The 15,839-nt window shown below is 52.6% G+C and overlaps 6 protein-coding genes across 6 annotated transcripts; all 6 read right to left on the reverse strand.

Annotated features, from left to right (window-relative positions):
• Nucleotides 1-1,230: 1,230 nt before the first annotated feature.
• CLUP02_04212 (uncharacterized protein) lies at nucleotides 1,231-1,436 on the reverse strand (the record flags this gene model as incomplete). Its single annotated transcript, XM_049283228.1, has 2 exons — nucleotides 1,231-1,254; nucleotides 1,329-1,436. The coding sequence occupies 2 exons, from the start codon at nucleotides 1,434-1,436 to the stop codon at nucleotides 1,231-1,233; spliced, it is 132 nt and encodes a 43-aa protein (XP_049140371.1).
• Nucleotides 1,437-2,927: 1,491 nt separating this feature from the next.
• CLUP02_04213 (uncharacterized protein) lies at nucleotides 2,928-5,033 on the reverse strand (the record flags this gene model as incomplete). The annotated part of the gene is made up of 3 exons (XM_049283229.1): nucleotides 2,928-3,478; nucleotides 3,616-4,258; nucleotides 4,347-5,033. The coding sequence occupies 3 exons, from the start codon at nucleotides 5,031-5,033 to the stop codon at nucleotides 2,928-2,930; spliced, it is 1,881 nt and encodes a 626-aa protein (XP_049140372.1).
• A 214-nt stretch (nucleotides 5,034-5,247) lies between these two features.
• Nucleotides 5,248-5,884, reverse strand: CLUP02_04214 (uncharacterized protein; the record flags this gene model as incomplete). The annotated part of the gene is made up of 4 exons (XM_049283230.1): nucleotides 5,248-5,295; nucleotides 5,363-5,459; nucleotides 5,722-5,780; nucleotides 5,837-5,884. 4 exons carry the CDS (start codon nucleotides 5,882-5,884, stop codon nucleotides 5,248-5,250), a joined length of 252 nt encoding a protein of 83 aa, XP_049140373.1.
• A 1,308-nt stretch (nucleotides 5,885-7,192) lies between these two features.
• Nucleotides 7,193-9,532, reverse strand: CLUP02_04215 (uncharacterized protein; the record flags this gene model as incomplete). The annotated part of the gene is made up of 2 exons (XM_049283231.1): nucleotides 7,193-7,411; nucleotides 7,673-9,532. 2 exons carry the CDS (start codon nucleotides 9,530-9,532, stop codon nucleotides 7,193-7,195), a joined length of 2,079 nt encoding a protein of 692 aa, XP_049140374.1.
• A 3,258-nt stretch (nucleotides 9,533-12,790) lies between these two features.
• Nucleotides 12,791-13,045, reverse strand: CLUP02_04216 (uncharacterized protein; the record flags this gene model as incomplete). The annotated part of the gene is made up of 1 exon (XM_049283232.1): nucleotides 12,791-13,045. The coding sequence occupies one exon, from the start codon at nucleotides 13,043-13,045 to the stop codon at nucleotides 12,791-12,793; it is 255 nt and encodes an 84-aa protein (XP_049140375.1).
• A 1,083-nt stretch (nucleotides 13,046-14,128) lies between these two features.
• On the reverse strand, nucleotides 14,129-15,244 carry CLUP02_04217 (PX domain-containing protein; the record flags this gene model as incomplete). Its single annotated transcript, XM_049283233.1, has 1 exon — nucleotides 14,129-15,244. The coding sequence occupies one exon, from the start codon at nucleotides 15,242-15,244 to the stop codon at nucleotides 14,129-14,131; it is 1,116 nt and encodes a 371-aa protein (XP_049140376.1).
• Nucleotides 15,245-15,839: the final 595 nt, after the last annotated feature.

Genomic DNA, 15,839 nt, shown 5'->3' on the forward strand with positions numbered 1-15,839 from the left:
AAACGAGCTTTTTAGTAATAGCTTAAGAAATACCGCTTTTTAATAATAATAAAATTATCTACTATATTCTCCTTACTAAGCTCCTTCTTATATTTAAACTTAATAAGTCTAAAGATAACTATATTTAACGGCTAGAGGATATAAGAAGTATATAATAATAAGAATAGTAAATAAACGTTATTTCTATAATATTCCTATATAAATTCTATTATTATATAACTCCTATAGCTATCTAAAACTAATAATCAAGGCTTATTAAGTATATTAAGCCCCCTAAGGGGGGGGGTCTTAGTTTATAATAAGAATACTATTTTTAACTACTTAAGGGCAGTTTTATTAGTTATCTAGCTATTATTTATTACTATAAACTCCTAACTAGCATAAGGGTTAAGTTTAAGTAAAAACCACTATTATTATACCGACTTTCCCTTATATATAACTAGTAGTTTAATAGCTCGACTATTAATAAAGATATACTCAATTATAAATACCTAAGTACGCAAACTAGGCTCTTTTTTTCGTACTATTATAGTTTTTACCTTACCTAAAACTAGGCTATTAAATCCCTTACCCTCTAAAATACTAATCTTATTTATATTATACTTATTAGCCTATTTAATATCGCTAATCTTTAGTATATTAAGTAATTTAAATTATAACTTAATTATATTAATAATAGCCCTATTTAAACGCCTTAAATCGATAGTATAACTTCTCTAGACCTTAATTAATAAGTTCTTCTTTAAAAAAACGTCTATTTATCTCTTTTTAAGAGGATTTATATCCCCCTAAGATCTTAGAACTTATTTAGCGAATTTTATAAACTATTTATAAGTTAATATAATACCTAAATTATATTAAATACGAACTTACTAAGCTAGCTAGTCTTCTTATTATAAAAAAAGCTTTTAAAGGTTTATAAATACTATTACCCTCGTTTAATAGCCTCTCTTATAGTTATAAAGAGTTAACTTTAAAACTCTAAACTTAATCGAGGCCCGATTAACTAAGAGACCTCTTCTAATAGCCTTAAGAGCTTAAATAACTTTATTTTTAATATATAAAACTATTATATATTAATAAATAAGTATATAAAAAAGAATTATATTTAGACGATTTTTATAATTATTATAGTAGTTTAAAAATTGTAGGTAGGGTTTTAATACGGTGGCTGGGATGGAGAAATGGGGTGGCCAAAAGGGGGGGGTGGCCAAAAGGGGGTGGGTCGACTTATCTCCACCACATGCCGGTGGACTCAATGACTTCTCAATTGTACACTACTCAGAAGCCGGATCTCGGCCAGCCAGCCAGGTGTCAGGCAAACGCACGATGCTCGCGACAAACTCAATTATGTGGAGCGTGTGGGCTGTAAAGTCGCTGTCGGCAGGTTGAAACCCTGCGAGTTTTGTGAAGTTGCCGCGTTCCCATTGTCTCATGTTTAGTTGCCGTATATTGTAGTTGCGTCCATCCTAGTTCACTACTTCCTCTTCACCAATCAACATAGAATATCGGATGTAGAGTGCCACTGTCAGTGATCGGCGAACGTCCCTGCTCCCACATTCTTCGTAGTTTTCGGTCACTGCACTTGGTGCGACTACGCGTATGCCAGTCACAGACCTGACTCGAAGTTAGGGAGCCGAAGAATTATGAGACGATCTAGGGATGAACTGTGGATATCTGTTGCAACAGTCAGTCGCTAATAGTATCCCATTGCAGTCCTGATTACCTTTCGACTAATTCACTCTGGATTTCAGGGAGAATAGTTGTGAAAGATAGGTTGAGCGGACTTTTACCCGCGTATAACCAAGGTAAGTGACGATCTTTCGTCTCATCTTTGTCTCAACCCCATATCTGGGGAAGATTCTCCCGGTGCTTCGAGAACACGTCACGAGCTATATGATGCGTTTCGGTAATCTTCGCGGTACCGGCAGATGAGATCCCATGGATCGCGTGGATATTTCGGGCAGATCTTAAAACCTGTGATCGACTTTGACTTGCTGGTTTAGACGGTCATCAATGATCGGCTTTGTTTCAACCTAGTGAACTGGAATTGATACTCGAGTGCCAAGGCGTTAATCCTGGTCAACTGGCCATCTGAAGCTCGGTATTCCCGTCTTCTGGGACGAGTGGTGAGCTAGACAGCCGGTCACGCAAGCAACGTCGGTGCAAAGATACATATAGTCGCTGGATATGGTAACAATAGCTTTTGTTGCTCTTATCCTTCTTTGAACAAGGTGAATACTTCTCTAAGCCTTCGTTTAGGGCTTTACATCTCCCTGTTCTTGAATGCACATCCGACACTGCTTTCAAAAGAATTTTGCTTAGGTCACACGTCTTGAAGACCCCCAACTATCATTTGCTATGATGGCGCATCGAGTCCTCATCGAAATGAATCAAGTCTACATTAGGATAGAAACTTGCTTGATTATACGAAAGCCTAGTCACCTTTGTCATGTGGCAGACTTGATTTCTGCCTGCCCCAAACAGGAGATGGCAGCTGTCTTGCAAGCGGCTGAAGTTCAGTTCAACGGGAATTGACAGCCCAAGTAGCAGATTCTAGGACGAAGAGAAATGATAGGAAAGGAAGGAGGGGAACACTCGCAACGGTCCTGCCTATGTTCCAACAGCGCGCCCCTCAGTCAACCCGAACTCTGACTTCATTGGAGTATTTGTTAGACTAGGTAGCCACTCGACCACCTCGCACACAGCTTGACCTGACCTCGCCGACCTAGACGGGCGCTGCTGTGCTGGTGGCAGGATTGGGATCAAGAGGGGGCATATACCCTCGGGTGCCTAAATAGGTACCTATCTCAGGTGAAGGGAGGTCAGATACTTGGGCACATGCCTATCTTACTGCCGATGATTCATATTAAAGTATTATATTTGTCTAAGATATCTTGTCTATGTTCAATTACGGCCTATCCACCTCAGAACCACTCCTCAACATCTCTCCTCATCAAAACCTCACCCCCAGCAAGCGTCCCCCCAGCCAACGGCAGCTTCAAGATCCCAGTTCCCACCAGATCTTGCGCCAACCGCACAATCAACCCATCACACCCCCTCGCCGCCATGACATCCACGGTAACAGGCAACATCTCCGTCACGTTCGTCACAGAACTCACGCTACCGACCTCTCCCAGGGGGAAAACATGGTCCGGCGCTCCGCTGAAGACGCTCAGCCGACCGTTGGAAAAGCCAAGCGGCGGGGTGGGCGTCGTGGTCGTCGGATAGCGGTTTCGTAGGGAGGCGCGGCCGGATGAACCTACGTAGATGAGGAGGGACGAGGAGCATGTCGATGTTGATGCGGAAGTGTTGAGGGCGGGGGTAGAGGGAGGCAGGATCTCGGTGTTGAACCAGTTCATGAAGAGCGTCTTGTTGGCTCTTGCGTCGTCAAGGGCGCTGGCGGGTTGCCTATCACCCCAGCCCCATCGTGCGAGGGGGACTGGGTTCACAAACGGGAGGCGGCCGTTGTGAGCGGCTGTTAGGTATGATGTTAGTCGGTGTGTAACAACTGTTCCTCAGCTGGCAAGTGACAGAGCAACAGGGCTTTTTCCTCTTTTGAAGACTAATAAAAGCAAAGATACGAAGAAAGAAAGAACACGGAGATAAGCTTACCGGCATAATCAGCATAAAACGGATCACGCACAAGCGGCGTCTGCTCCTTGGTGATGAGCGTGGCATACGTCAACCCCAGGACATCATCCAGCGTCTGATTCCGCACACCCACAGGACCAGTCTCAGCCCAAGCAGACGTCAAATTCAGCGCCGTCGCCTTGGCGCCCAGGAACGCACCCAGGTCCTCCGCAAACTTGTTCAGCATCTGCGCGGCGGCTCCATCGTCGGTAGGGAAGTCAACCGTATACACCGTCTTGGGGTACGTTACCTCCGCCTCGGTCTCAACCAGCGATGTATAGTTCGCCCCGTACAGCACCTTATTCGCCTCATCCCAAATGTACGGATCCCGCGTCAAAAAGCCGGCGGTGTCGAGGGTAGGTGACAGCGGCATCACACCATCCAACCCAACGAGCCCATGCGAAGGCCGGTTTCCGAAGAGACCCTGCACCGCAGACGGGCCGCGGATCGAACCGCCCGTGTCGCTGCCGACTGCGATATCCAGCCACTCGTACGAACCTATCGAGGCTCCGGCGCCAGAGGACGATGACGAGGGGTCGTTGTAGCCGTCGCCGCGCGGGTTGAAGGGGGAGTGGTAATCAACCCAATCCGCCGTCGCCGTCTCGCCGTTGGCAAACTGCGAGGGCTTCTGGTATCCCACCACCACGGCGCCCGCATCGAGTAACGCTTGAATTGAGGGTGCGGTGGAGGCCGCGGGCGGGTAGAATGCGTACCAGGCTCTGTTGCCGTTGGATTTTTTTCACGCCCGCGAGGTCGTAAATGTCTTTTACGCCTACGCGGACGCCGGCGAGGGGCTTCTCGGGGGACCGGGCGGAGAGAGAGTAGAGGCGGGAGGGGACGCCGATGGTAAGGGAGGCGGAGGCGGGCACCTGGGCGGAGAGGGTCTGGAAGGTGGTATCGGGCTTCTGGAGGAGGGACTCGGAGAAGGCGCCTGCGTAGTCTGGGTACAGACGGTAGGCTTGGTGGAGGGCGCCAGTGATTGTGTCGAGGAAGTATGGGCCCGAGGGGACATTACTGCCGGCGGTGCTGACCAAGGGCGCGACGATGGACTGGGTCTTATTTGTGCCGTCATAGCTTTCTTTTGTGAGGCACGGCGTGTCGAGGCCGGCGAGAAAGATTGCGCCGAGGAAGGCGGGTTGCCAGACGTCGTCTTGGGAGGTCCAGTTCGCGAAGAGGGAGGGGAGGGAGGATTTGGGGAGGGGTTCGGCGACGACTGTGACGGGGGTGAAGCCAAAGGCGCGGGGGAGGGATTTGATGTTGAAGGAGGAGGAGTTTGAGGGGTTTCCCTGGGAGAAGGGAGAGACGAAGTAGTAGATGTCGTTGAGGAGTAGGGATGCGCCGGTGGAGGTGAGGTCGGCGGCGGCGGCGCCGACGAGGGCGAAGAGTGTGAATGCCTTCATCGCGGGAAGTGACAGGTCTCAGTCCTTGCGCTGAGTACCTGGCCTGGACAACAAGACTGCTGGACACCTTGGATGCGACATCTCTCTTATATGAGGAATGCGTATATCCGGACTTGGGTTAGAACATCCAATCAAGATGACCAATTCCTGGTATCTGAACGATAGGTAAGGTACGGTAGGTGGAGAGATGGGATTTCCTTTTCCCTGCCCGGGTTTATCTCTGGAGGTTGCCCATTGGTGCCTTTTCCCATATCATAACTGGCTTAGCTAGGTCCAAATTGTTCAGGATCAGGACCATGGCAAGAAAGCAAAAATAGCTGTCATCTTACCAGGCTTATCTGATCCGGTCGTTCAGGCTTCGGGGGTTGCGGTTGCTTATCATGGGGAGGACTCCACGAAAGGGACCATGCATGTGAGTCCGCATCGCTAGCTTGCAGAGTCTGAGAGCCGGAACCGGTTTAACGGGCTGGGGTATCTTGTCCTTGTCATCATCGCTTTAGTCCCCCCCGCCGAGATGGGGTTGTAGAGCAAATCGGCATACAAAGTAGAATTAGCAAAGTCCATTTGATTATCGAGTCGTTATCCGTTATCGCGGGAATGAGTGTTTCAGGCTCGTATTGACGTTCATCAAAGTCCCGGCCGATGTCGGTAGTTGGATTTCGGTTCCCCGGTGGCCGGGAGTTGTCACCGGTCGGCCGTTACCAACCCCTCCAACCAGAGTACATACATGTTCTTGGCCAAGTGCAACTGGCAGGCACATCACCACGGAAGAAATGTAGAACCTGATGATCAGCATACGTCACATTGAAACGAAGCAGCAGATCGAATCCCATCTCATATAGAGACGTCATCATCTGGGGAAAGGGAACCTAAGAATGAGCTCAACGGGCGCAAGATTCCCGACACGACGGTTCCCCCAGCGTGTTTCCAGCGGGCCGGTAAACTCAGTCGGAGCCGATCCGACACTCAAAAGCATAGACGGTCTCCAATTGCGTTCAAACTTTGACAAGCTTATTCCAGTTCCCCGCGCTTGAATTGTTTCTCGAAAGATACAGTCCACGCTAGCTTCAGCCTAGGTTGAAGAAACAGCAGATAAGCCCAACTCTGCTGGATTAGGTTGTCATCAACGAACGAACCAAAGTGGATAAAGGCACCTGAAATTGGAGAATGGAGAATAGGCCAAGAATTTATGACGAGTTGGAGTCAGTCAAGCCTGTCCTTGGCCGACTAAACACCGCCAGAGGCTGCAGATTAGGTACATGTAATCTTCCTTCCCCCCTTCTCGTCTCCGATATCTCCAAGTCGTCTTCCCTGCGTTGGCTTTTTTGCACATGTAGTCTCCAATTGGAGGGGTCTGGTAGTTATCGCAAATGCCGATAGCGACACGGAAAGTACTCTGCAGCACCTTACCTCACTCCGAATGCGGGACTTTTTACTACGAGGAGGTCCCCATTGATGGAAGAAGTCATTGCTCTTCTGAACGAAAATAAGAGAAGATAAGAAACCGTCTTCATAAGGATGCGAGGAGAGAGTAACCCACTTGCTCATTTCCTAGTCTCCACTGTCAGAATAGTTCCTGTTGACAACCCCACGTATCCCGGTTGCCCGGTTGAAATGTGGCTGGCAACTTCACTCTCAATAGTCATGAGCAACTTCATGTTTGGCACCAATCCCATCACCTTACAACGCACAATAATCATGCATTGGAAACTTGAAGTCGTATCGTCATTAAGTAGTCAAACTCATCAAACAACTCCCGCACAGCCATCCCCATCGGGGTTGTCAGTGTCGAGTAAGTGAGTAGAGTCGACAACTAGAGGTATCCTAGGATGTGCCCAGCCGAGCCATCAATGCTGTTGAAAAAAATCATTCGTCAATGGTTTTGTCCCTACTTGTCTGGAATCTTTTTGACCGTCCCGCGCTCTGCTATGCAAACCAAATTCCACGAAACCCGAAAAATGCCAATAACGTTGGCACGTCCATTTCTCCGAATCGACCCTCCACAAGTTGTCGTATGAGAAGGAGACACTAGCCTTGCCTGGTTATCCCTTGCCGAAATCGCCATCTCCCAGCCACACGTATTATGATATCGACAAAGGCGGGCCCAAACGTCCAACACGCAAGGTACAGACTCGAATCGAATGTCGTCCCAAGCAGTCTCACGACCAGCCCAGAGTCTCGAGTGTGTTGCGCGCATCGGATGCGCTCATGCCGCTGACACCTAGCGAGCGTACCTGGGTGCCCTTACGCAACCGCTGCACGCCCACGGCGACCTTCCAGGCCTCTTCTTCATCCAGGACAAACATGTAGCGCTTGCCCTCTTGGTCTCGGACTGTAGCGCGCAGCACGTGCAGGCTTTTTGTCTTCCACTCTCCAGTCTGTCCGGACGAAGATGCAATGTTAGTATCTTTGAATTTGGTGTCGCACAAGCCAAGACGACAACAACTCTTGCAAGCACGCAACATTTCGGTCAGGTAGGCATCGGCTTCGTCGCCCGTGAGCGTCTTGGTGGCTCCCCGGTCCGCCGTACGGGCTCGCTGATTCGCCATTTTTTGAAACAAACCCGAAGGATGGTTCGCGGAATTCATCGCAGGGGCAGAAGCAGCATTCGAATTCAAGCAGTGCGGGGGGCACCATACCTCGACCAGCTTTAGCGTCCAAGCCTTGACGTCCCACTCGCGCTGCGGGACGCCGCGGACGTCGTCGTCGATGAAGAGACCTTCGGTTGTGATTCGCAGGATGAGCCCATCTGTCACTGTGCCAAACCCCGAAACGAGCTGGCTCGCAGGTGTCTTTGCGAACTGGTTCATGAACAGATAGACAGCCCTGATGACAATTTTGTCGGGATCCTTGGTCGTGTAAGGGCCGCGCATGCTAGGCGGCGGCGTTGTTCTTGTCGTGGTGGCCGACGGGGCCCACGATGACTCGGAGCCGACGGAAGACGCGGGTCGGTGTCTCGGCTTATCGTAGGGTCGATACGAGTATTGGTCTTCGTCGACAGTGCGTGCCGACGGTCGCGGCGGTTGTCTGGCCGTGTTCGAGGATGAAGCTGCGGAGGGCGCTGGCCTTGGAGGCGGCATAGAGCTAGCAGAGGGGGGAGGTCTCGGGGGAGCGGACGATGCGGACGGGGGAGGTCTCGGCGGCGTGGAAGCCGTCGTGGAGGGGGGAGCTGGGGGTCGGCCGTTGGGCCACATACTCGTCTTCTCGCCGGACGAGTAGGCGTAGCTACTTCCCTTGCGTGCCTTTTCGGCTTCTTCGGCCTCCTTGGCCTTGCGCGCAGCTTCCTCCTTGGCCTTGCGAGCTGCCTCCTCCTCGGCCAGCTTCTTGGCCTTTTCTGCTTCTTCTCGATCCTTCTTTGCCTTTTCTGCTTCCTCGCGCTCTCTCTTGGCTTTCCGAAAGGCTTCGAGTTGCGCCTCGACACGGGCTTTGCGGGCGGCGGCTTCGGCAGCCTCCTTCTTGCGGGCCTCCTCACGTGCCTTGTCCTCCTTCTCCTTGTTGGCCTTGAGCTCCCGCTCCTTTGCCTCCTTTGCTTCGCGTTCCCTGGCGGCTTTGGCTTCCTCTTCTGCCTTTTCTTTTTCGCGCTGTAGTTTCTCTCTTTCCTGACGTTCCTTTTCAAGTTTCTGTTTCAAGTCTTCCTTTTCGCGTATTTCTTGCTCCAATTTTTCTCGCCTTTCGCGGTCCTCTTGCTCCCTCCTCGCTCGTTCTCGAGCTTCTCTCTCTCGAAACTCCCTCAGCTTCCGTGCCGTCTCTGCTTTTCGGCGCTCTTCCTCTTCCTTTGCCTTGCGCTCCTGTTCGCGCTTCTTCGTCTCCTCCCGTGCCTTCTCCCAGGTGTTTGCTTTCGGCGGATCAGGTTTTGGTTTTGGTGGGGGAGGAGGATCTGGTTTCCGAGGTTCCGGCTCTGGCTCAGGTTCAGCTTCAGGTTCCTGAGGGGATGGAGGCTGAGGTCGTTCTTGCCATTGAGACCTAGGACCGCCGTTTCCCGCGCCGTGATTGGGCGGCGGGCTGTTCGGGGGAGGGCTGTTATATTGATTGCCGTGAGGCGGAGGAGGCGGCGGCGGGCCAGCATTCGCGTAGTTGTTGTTGAAGTTTGCGCCTGAGCCATAGCCACCAGGGCCGGGACGGTAGCCACTCGAGCCGTTATTTGTAGACGCGCCCTGGTTCTGCGACTTGCCCCAAGCCCACGCTCCCACGCCGACGGCTATGACAAGCAGGGCCATACCCATGTTTCCCATGCCTTGGTAGGTAAACCACCATGCCTTGAAAGCAGGGGCCATGCTCTGGAACATGACGACCATGACAAGGGCGCATGCGAAGCCAGCGGCGAAGCTAGGGCCATTGGGGGCCAGAGAGGGCAAATATATGAACCCACCGCCTTTATCGCGCTGGGGAATGACGAATATATCATAATTGCCTGGGCCCAGGCCACTCCCAGGAGGCGGAGAGCCAGCAGTGGTTTTGGGTGCCTCGCCATGAGGCGGAGGCGGTGGAGGAGCGCTCATGCTGAGCGGACCTCACGTCTTGGTGAAGAGTGGTGATTTTTGGCAGTGAATGCCGACTGAGGTGGTTGGAATAAGAGCCTTGAAGCTCTTTTCGAGACCTGAGGTCTCGGTAGAGGGTAGTGAAGCAAGCAGAAGTCTAGTGGTATCTCAGGAGGTCCATTGACGGTCGTTATATCGTGAAGCGTCTGCACAGAAGCCATGAGCAATTCTTCTTCTCCTAGCAGCAGCAAAACTGTGTGCCATCTGATAGCTGGAAGGCAAGAAGTGGCAGTGGGAAGACCAGCAGCAAGGCATAGAGTGGCGGAAAGAAAAGGGCAAAGCAGTTTGTAATAAAAGTACTCACAAGCAACAATGCAGAAAAACAAACTCCAGAAGCCAAGGAAGAAAAAGACGGGCAAAGACCAAGACGTCAAAGCCAGAGAGGGGTCGGATCGGGTCTCTTGAGAAGTATTTGTCGTCGATGCTTGGTGCCTGGGCCGAATGAATCGTGGTCTTCCCGCTCCGGCCTTGCGCTTTTTTGCAGGTGGCGGGTGCTTGGTGGTCTAGATTGTGTCCGATCGCGGGGAAGCAGGCTGAGACAAGAAAATATTCTTGTTGATCTGGAACTTGCCCTGCTGGTTAGTAAGGAAGTTCTAGAGGGAATAGAGCTGTCTGGTGACACGGCGCCGTTCCTGGTGGAGGACGGGTTTGGTGGTGGTGTTGAGGGAAAATATGACGGGGAAGGGGACGAGAAGGGGCCAGGAATTCTTTTGTGTTTACTTTGGGAATTTCTCATGGGCGACCGGGTGGAGAGGTAGCGGCGGATGGCGGTAGACTGGCGGTGGTGGTGGTGGACTTTGGGGGTGGTGTGTGACTGGGCGCTAGTGGCTGGCAGTACGTACCGACGTCCTTTCAGGTACCTCAAGACGCTGAAAGACACTGAGAGAACGAAAAGAGACCCTTCTGATCGCTCACAACAGATCCACTTATACACACACTGACCTCTCTTAAGCGAAGGAATGGTGACATTTTGACAGCTGCGAATTGAGCTGAAGGAAGGAAGGCACCTGGGCACTCAGACCCGTTACCGAATGGCAGGTGCTGCCGCCAGCTGCACTACGTACTACGTACTACTTTGTACATAGGTGTTTTGTGTCTCAGAACAACTCACTTTAACCTCCATTCCAACCCCTTCTCCTTGTGCCTTATGTTTCTCTGCTTTCAGTTCGCTAGCTTCGAACTTTTTGTTCTTTACCCGTTGCACCTGCATGTGGCCGCCTGGGGTAATGTCCTTGGCCGGACTGGAATGCCAACTGAGCGTTCGTCGGGAAAAGACTGCCATCCTAGCTTCCACCTCATACCTGAGAGGATGTTCCTTGCAACCGACGGGACCCTGAAAAAAATAAGACAAAAAATCCAAACCACTGGATGACCAAGCTCCAGCCACCGCTCCCAGCAGACACCGCGATACCTAGGCGTTTGCTTCCCTTACGAATGAACATCCAGATGCTTCCACCTGTTCACTACGCCTGCAGGATGACCTCTCGCTATCCTCCTCCGATCATCAATACTGCAAAGGAAGGACATGAGCCAACAAAAGGACGGCGAACGAACTTTGTCCACTCATCGCCAACAGATCATCATAACAAATCACCGTTGCCGAGCCCACCAAGACCCTCTTCGCCCAGCTCAATCGAGCAAACCGCCTCCGATTCAGACCCTCCTCCCCTCTTCTAACGGTCCAATCTTAAGACTTCACTCAATCTCCTGCCTGTGACAGGCTATCAACCGAGTCGCATGCGGTCTGTCTGAGCGGTCAATCATTGGGAATCACTCGGAATCACAGAGAAAAAGCTCCACCTGGGACGCCATGGCAGCGAATCGCGGGTCTTGAGGCTATTTCCCCCGGTAATAGGCGGCAGGCCCTCGGCGCCAGCACATCCACTTTGGAGTATGTGTATTCCGCACCCACACGTTGGGTATCCCGCACCCATACTAGGCTCGTTCAGGCAAGTGGTGGGCAGCACGTGATTGCACCGCCGCAGCAGCCACTTCTGGCCCGGAGCCACTATTATTCCGGAAATTTCTGGAGAATGGAAGGCGCGTCCCGCCTTGGTCTCCTACACCTTCCTCTGCTGCACCTTCCTCTGCTATACCCTCTTTCCGATACTGGCTGTACGCGTTTTTCAAAACGACGACTTTGAAAGTCATGATTTGCTCAGAGGAAATACGTCTCTAGAGCCCATATTTTGGTATTGGAAAAAGTACCTTTCCTGTGTTGAAAATAGTTAAAAAATGAGGTGTTTGGCGAGGGAAATACGCGTCCAAATAGAAGCAAAAACAATAGGAAGGCGCGCCGAGAGCGCAGCACGTGACTGCCGTTCGGCAATGTAATCACATGCTGCCCACCACTTGCCTGAACGAGCCTAGTATGGGTGCGGGATACCCAATGTGTGGGTGCGGAACACACATACTCCCACTTTGGACATACACAGTAAGAGGGCGGTGCGGGAGAGTAGCAGGAAGGGGGAAAGAGGAGAGCCACCGTCGACGGAGTCCACACGACCTCCGCCGGTCCCGTACGGAGGGAGTATCGTCGCAATCACCTCGACTTTGATCATCTTGCTCTCGCGCCCAGCTCACTGGGTTTCCCTTGGGTCGATTAGGTTCAATACTCGATGGGCTCGAATACGACGGCTGATCGGGCGAACACTGCGATTGCGACTGCAACATTGCAATGAGCCAGGCTGGGCAAGCAGGGCACCGTTGGGCGCCAATTGTGACAATGCGGCGTCATCTCATCTCAACGGTCGTTGTGGTGGAGCAGGGTGGTGCTTCTGTCTCGACTCTTTTCCCTCTTTGTCGTTTTTTTTTCTTTCACACCTTTTTTAAACTTTCCCCCTCTTGGAAACGGTTTCTCGGAGTCGTTGCCCAGCAACCACGGGAAGTCCCTTGCACCGTCGGGTGTACGGTGTGCCCCATCCCGGCGCTCGGGTGACGTACCAAATGTCACAAAGTGGGCGTGGCCACAACGTGCCACCGTGCCACACTAAACGTCTTTCTGCCGGCCGGCAACCGCTGACTTTACGGATACAGATACTTCGACACAACATCCAGGCAGCCAAAGGTTGAGTCGAGAGACGCAAAAAACAGCCAAACTGACGATGGCTTCACTTTGCGCATGCATACACCAAAATTATATTCCCTAGTCTCCAGTCTTCGCCCAATGACCACGTGCTTCACATCTCTTTTCCCGCGACGAGGCGAAAAAGGGAGAAATCAGGGCGATGTGACGGCAACTGCATGCAACCAACCCGCCACTCGATAACGGCAGGGGGTCCCCGTCCGTAAGCAACCGCCGTCTGCATGTGCATGAGGAACGGTCCGGCGCGAGAGAAACACAGCACCGTCGCGTCCCCTACTGCATCTCCCGACTCCCGAGATCTCCCGGAGCTGATTGTCTTGGGATAACATGGCTGCTGCAGTAAGGCTGGCGATATAGGTCAGCATCCGAGGCAGCCTCTGGTACATCATATTGTCTTGGCATAATCGGGATTCTACGTGCAAGCGTGAGGGTATCAACTATGGCCAAGAGCCCCCCTCTTACAACCTGTTGGCCGAGCTCTTTGACATCAATCTGTTTATGCTCACCAATGCAACATGGACGGCCTCCTTCTAGCGCCAGAATTTGATAGAAGATCCATTGAGCCTGGAGGAAAAGGCGTTACATAATTGGCCTACGGCCTCATAACGAGTGCGTTGGGCTCAATCTTGTCTACCTTGTCAGGGCAACTTTGCACGAGTAAAGACTTCGCCTCAAAAAGGCTCCATCAGGCGCAAGATTCCAGTCTCTTGGCTTTGTAAACAATGATACAACCCGGGCCACACAGCCTCGTCGGTACCCTCACACCGGTGGTGAGTACGTATTTGGAACACCGCTGTAGGAATTCAACGGTAAGACCCAGTGAGTTGGCCATTCTACTGCTGTACATGGGCGTATGGCAACACCAATGCCAGCACGATCTACGCTTTGCTCCGTCAGAAAACCATGTTCTGATCTGCATGTGTGGACAATGTAGTCATGAATGAGTAAAACATCAATCTGGATAGAACTTAAAACTCCCAAGCTACAACTGCCATGAGGTAAGACACACTGGTATTCCCAATCTCAACTCGGAAAAAACAAACAAAAGAGACCAAAACTCGGAGAAATGATCAGAGAAAAAAATGAGTTGAAATCGCTATTGTTGCAAAGTATGTAAAATGTCGAGAGAAAAAAGAAGCCCCCTTCGTACTCGCGTACGTAAAACGTCGTTGTACTGTCCAGGCAAGAAAAACCACCCCTCACACCGAACGAAGGGTATGGCGAGATGAATCTCATCGACGAGCCCGCGCGACCAACAAGACGGACCCAAACTCCAGGCACCACGCAAAAGAATCCAATACCCGCCCGCCGACCCAAAGAAACCACACCACGACACCGAGGACAGCAACCACGGACCGAGCAGCGAGACCGCCCGCGACACCCAACGGCGGTGCTGCTGTAGGCCGAGGCACCGTACCCGTCACTATCACCGCCCCTACTTCCTCAACACCCTCCTCTGACAGTGACCCGCGTCAAAACTTCTTGATCCGCTTCTTGGCGACATCAATCTTGCCCCCGACCCGATCGGCGTCCTCGTTCAGCCGGTCCAGCATCTTGGTCTGCTCCGTCACCTCCTCGTTGATCTGCAGCCCAATCTCCTTTTGCCGCCGCACAATCGCCGCCAGGGTATTCACCTGCTCATCCTGCTCGCTCATCATCTGCCGCTGCAGCTGCACGACCCCGTTGTTGTCCAGCTCCCGCGTCCGCTCCGTCTCCGGCAGCGGGGCCCCCAGGACCCGTCCGCCCGTCCTCGCTCCACCGCCGCCGCCGCTTCTGCCGAGTAATGCAGCCTTGTCGCCCGCCGAGGCCCACCCTTCCCGTCCGCCGGGTCCGCCGCCACCGTTTCTGCTGCTTCCCTGCGCCATGCTGTTGCTGAGTTTGTCGAGCCCTTCCCTTTCGACGCGAGCGGAGGAGAGCAGGTCTCTCCTGCGCCGCAATTCGCCGTCCCCGAGCCGTCCGCCCTCCTGCATGGCCCTCAACCCGTCCGCGAGGGTGCTCACCAGCGTATTAGCCTTGACCAGCGCCTTCTTGGCAGCGGCCCCGGCCTCGGCGGCAGCAGAGGTGTTGTTACTATCCACGGCGCCGTCCCTTCTCGCGAGCTGATTCCGCGCGTCGTGGAGGCAGCTCTTCATCTCGCGGTGCAGATCGAGCCAGGTCGTCGGGTCGGCGGCGCCCGCGCGACCGCTGGTGATGAGGCCGTGGGCGCTGGCGGCCGAGTTGCCCGTGCTGCCGACGCCCGTGCTAGGGAGGTTGAGAAAGGTGCGCCAGGCCGATGTGTCGCGCCAGCGGCGGTCGGGGGACTCTGCGATGGCGCGAAGGTAGGATTCGAGACCCTTTCGGCGTTGTTCTGTGAGGTCTGGGGAGGAGACTGTGGATTTGAACCAGGACTTGCCCGGGAGGGGGTTGGGGGGCGCGGCGCCGACGAGGGAGGTAAGGGTCTGGTGGAGGGTTGCAAAGTCGGAGTAGCGCTTTTGAACGACGAAGGATTTGAGGGGCAGGCGGAGGGTGATGTTGTAGAGGGTGTAGGGTTTCGATTCACCAGTCGAGAGGATGGTTGAGGGGATGGAGATCTCGGCGGGAGGCGCCATTGTGTGTGAAGGGTGTGTGTTGTTGTGGTTTGTTCGAGGCGGGAAGTTGCGTAGAAAAGAGAGTTTTGTTTTTGAAGATTGGCGATAAGCGGGGGATAGGATTGTTTGTCGGGTTTGGACGAGGCGGGAGGAAGGCTCGGACGAGCCTGCTGGTCTGTATCGTAGCTCTAGTCGTCGATGGCGGGTTGTAGAGATGGAGAGAATCGATGCTCTGTTGTTCTTGTCGCTCCTCTGGAGGTCGTCGGTCGTTGGTTAGATAGCGTTGAGGAAATGGGTTGGCTCGCAAAACAACAAAGGACAGCCGTCGTACTGGTCAAGTATCTTTCCGTGTTTGGTGGTCGGAATGATGGCCTTGGTCAGTTGTTTGCGTCAGGTTCAAAAAAAAAGGTTTCGGGGCAATGTCTGAGGTTCTTGTCTCTCCTTTCGTTCAGTCGTCTGGAGGGAAGGAGACGGGAGTGAGAAAGAGAGAGCGGTCACCTCAGGTTTCCAGTCAATGTACTGGAACCATGGAAGGTACCTTGCTGTCCCGGTACGCTTGTGCAGTACCTCAGCATGAGCCTGGATTGCTACTTCGAGGTCCCCTGTCAACTCCAGC

The sequence above is a fragment of the Colletotrichum lupini genome, chromosome 2 (genome assembly GCF_023278565.1).
Source record: "Colletotrichum lupini chromosome 2, complete sequence".
In the NCBI taxonomy this organism is placed as follows: domain Eukaryota; kingdom Fungi; phylum Ascomycota; class Sordariomycetes; order Glomerellales; family Glomerellaceae; genus Colletotrichum; species Colletotrichum lupini.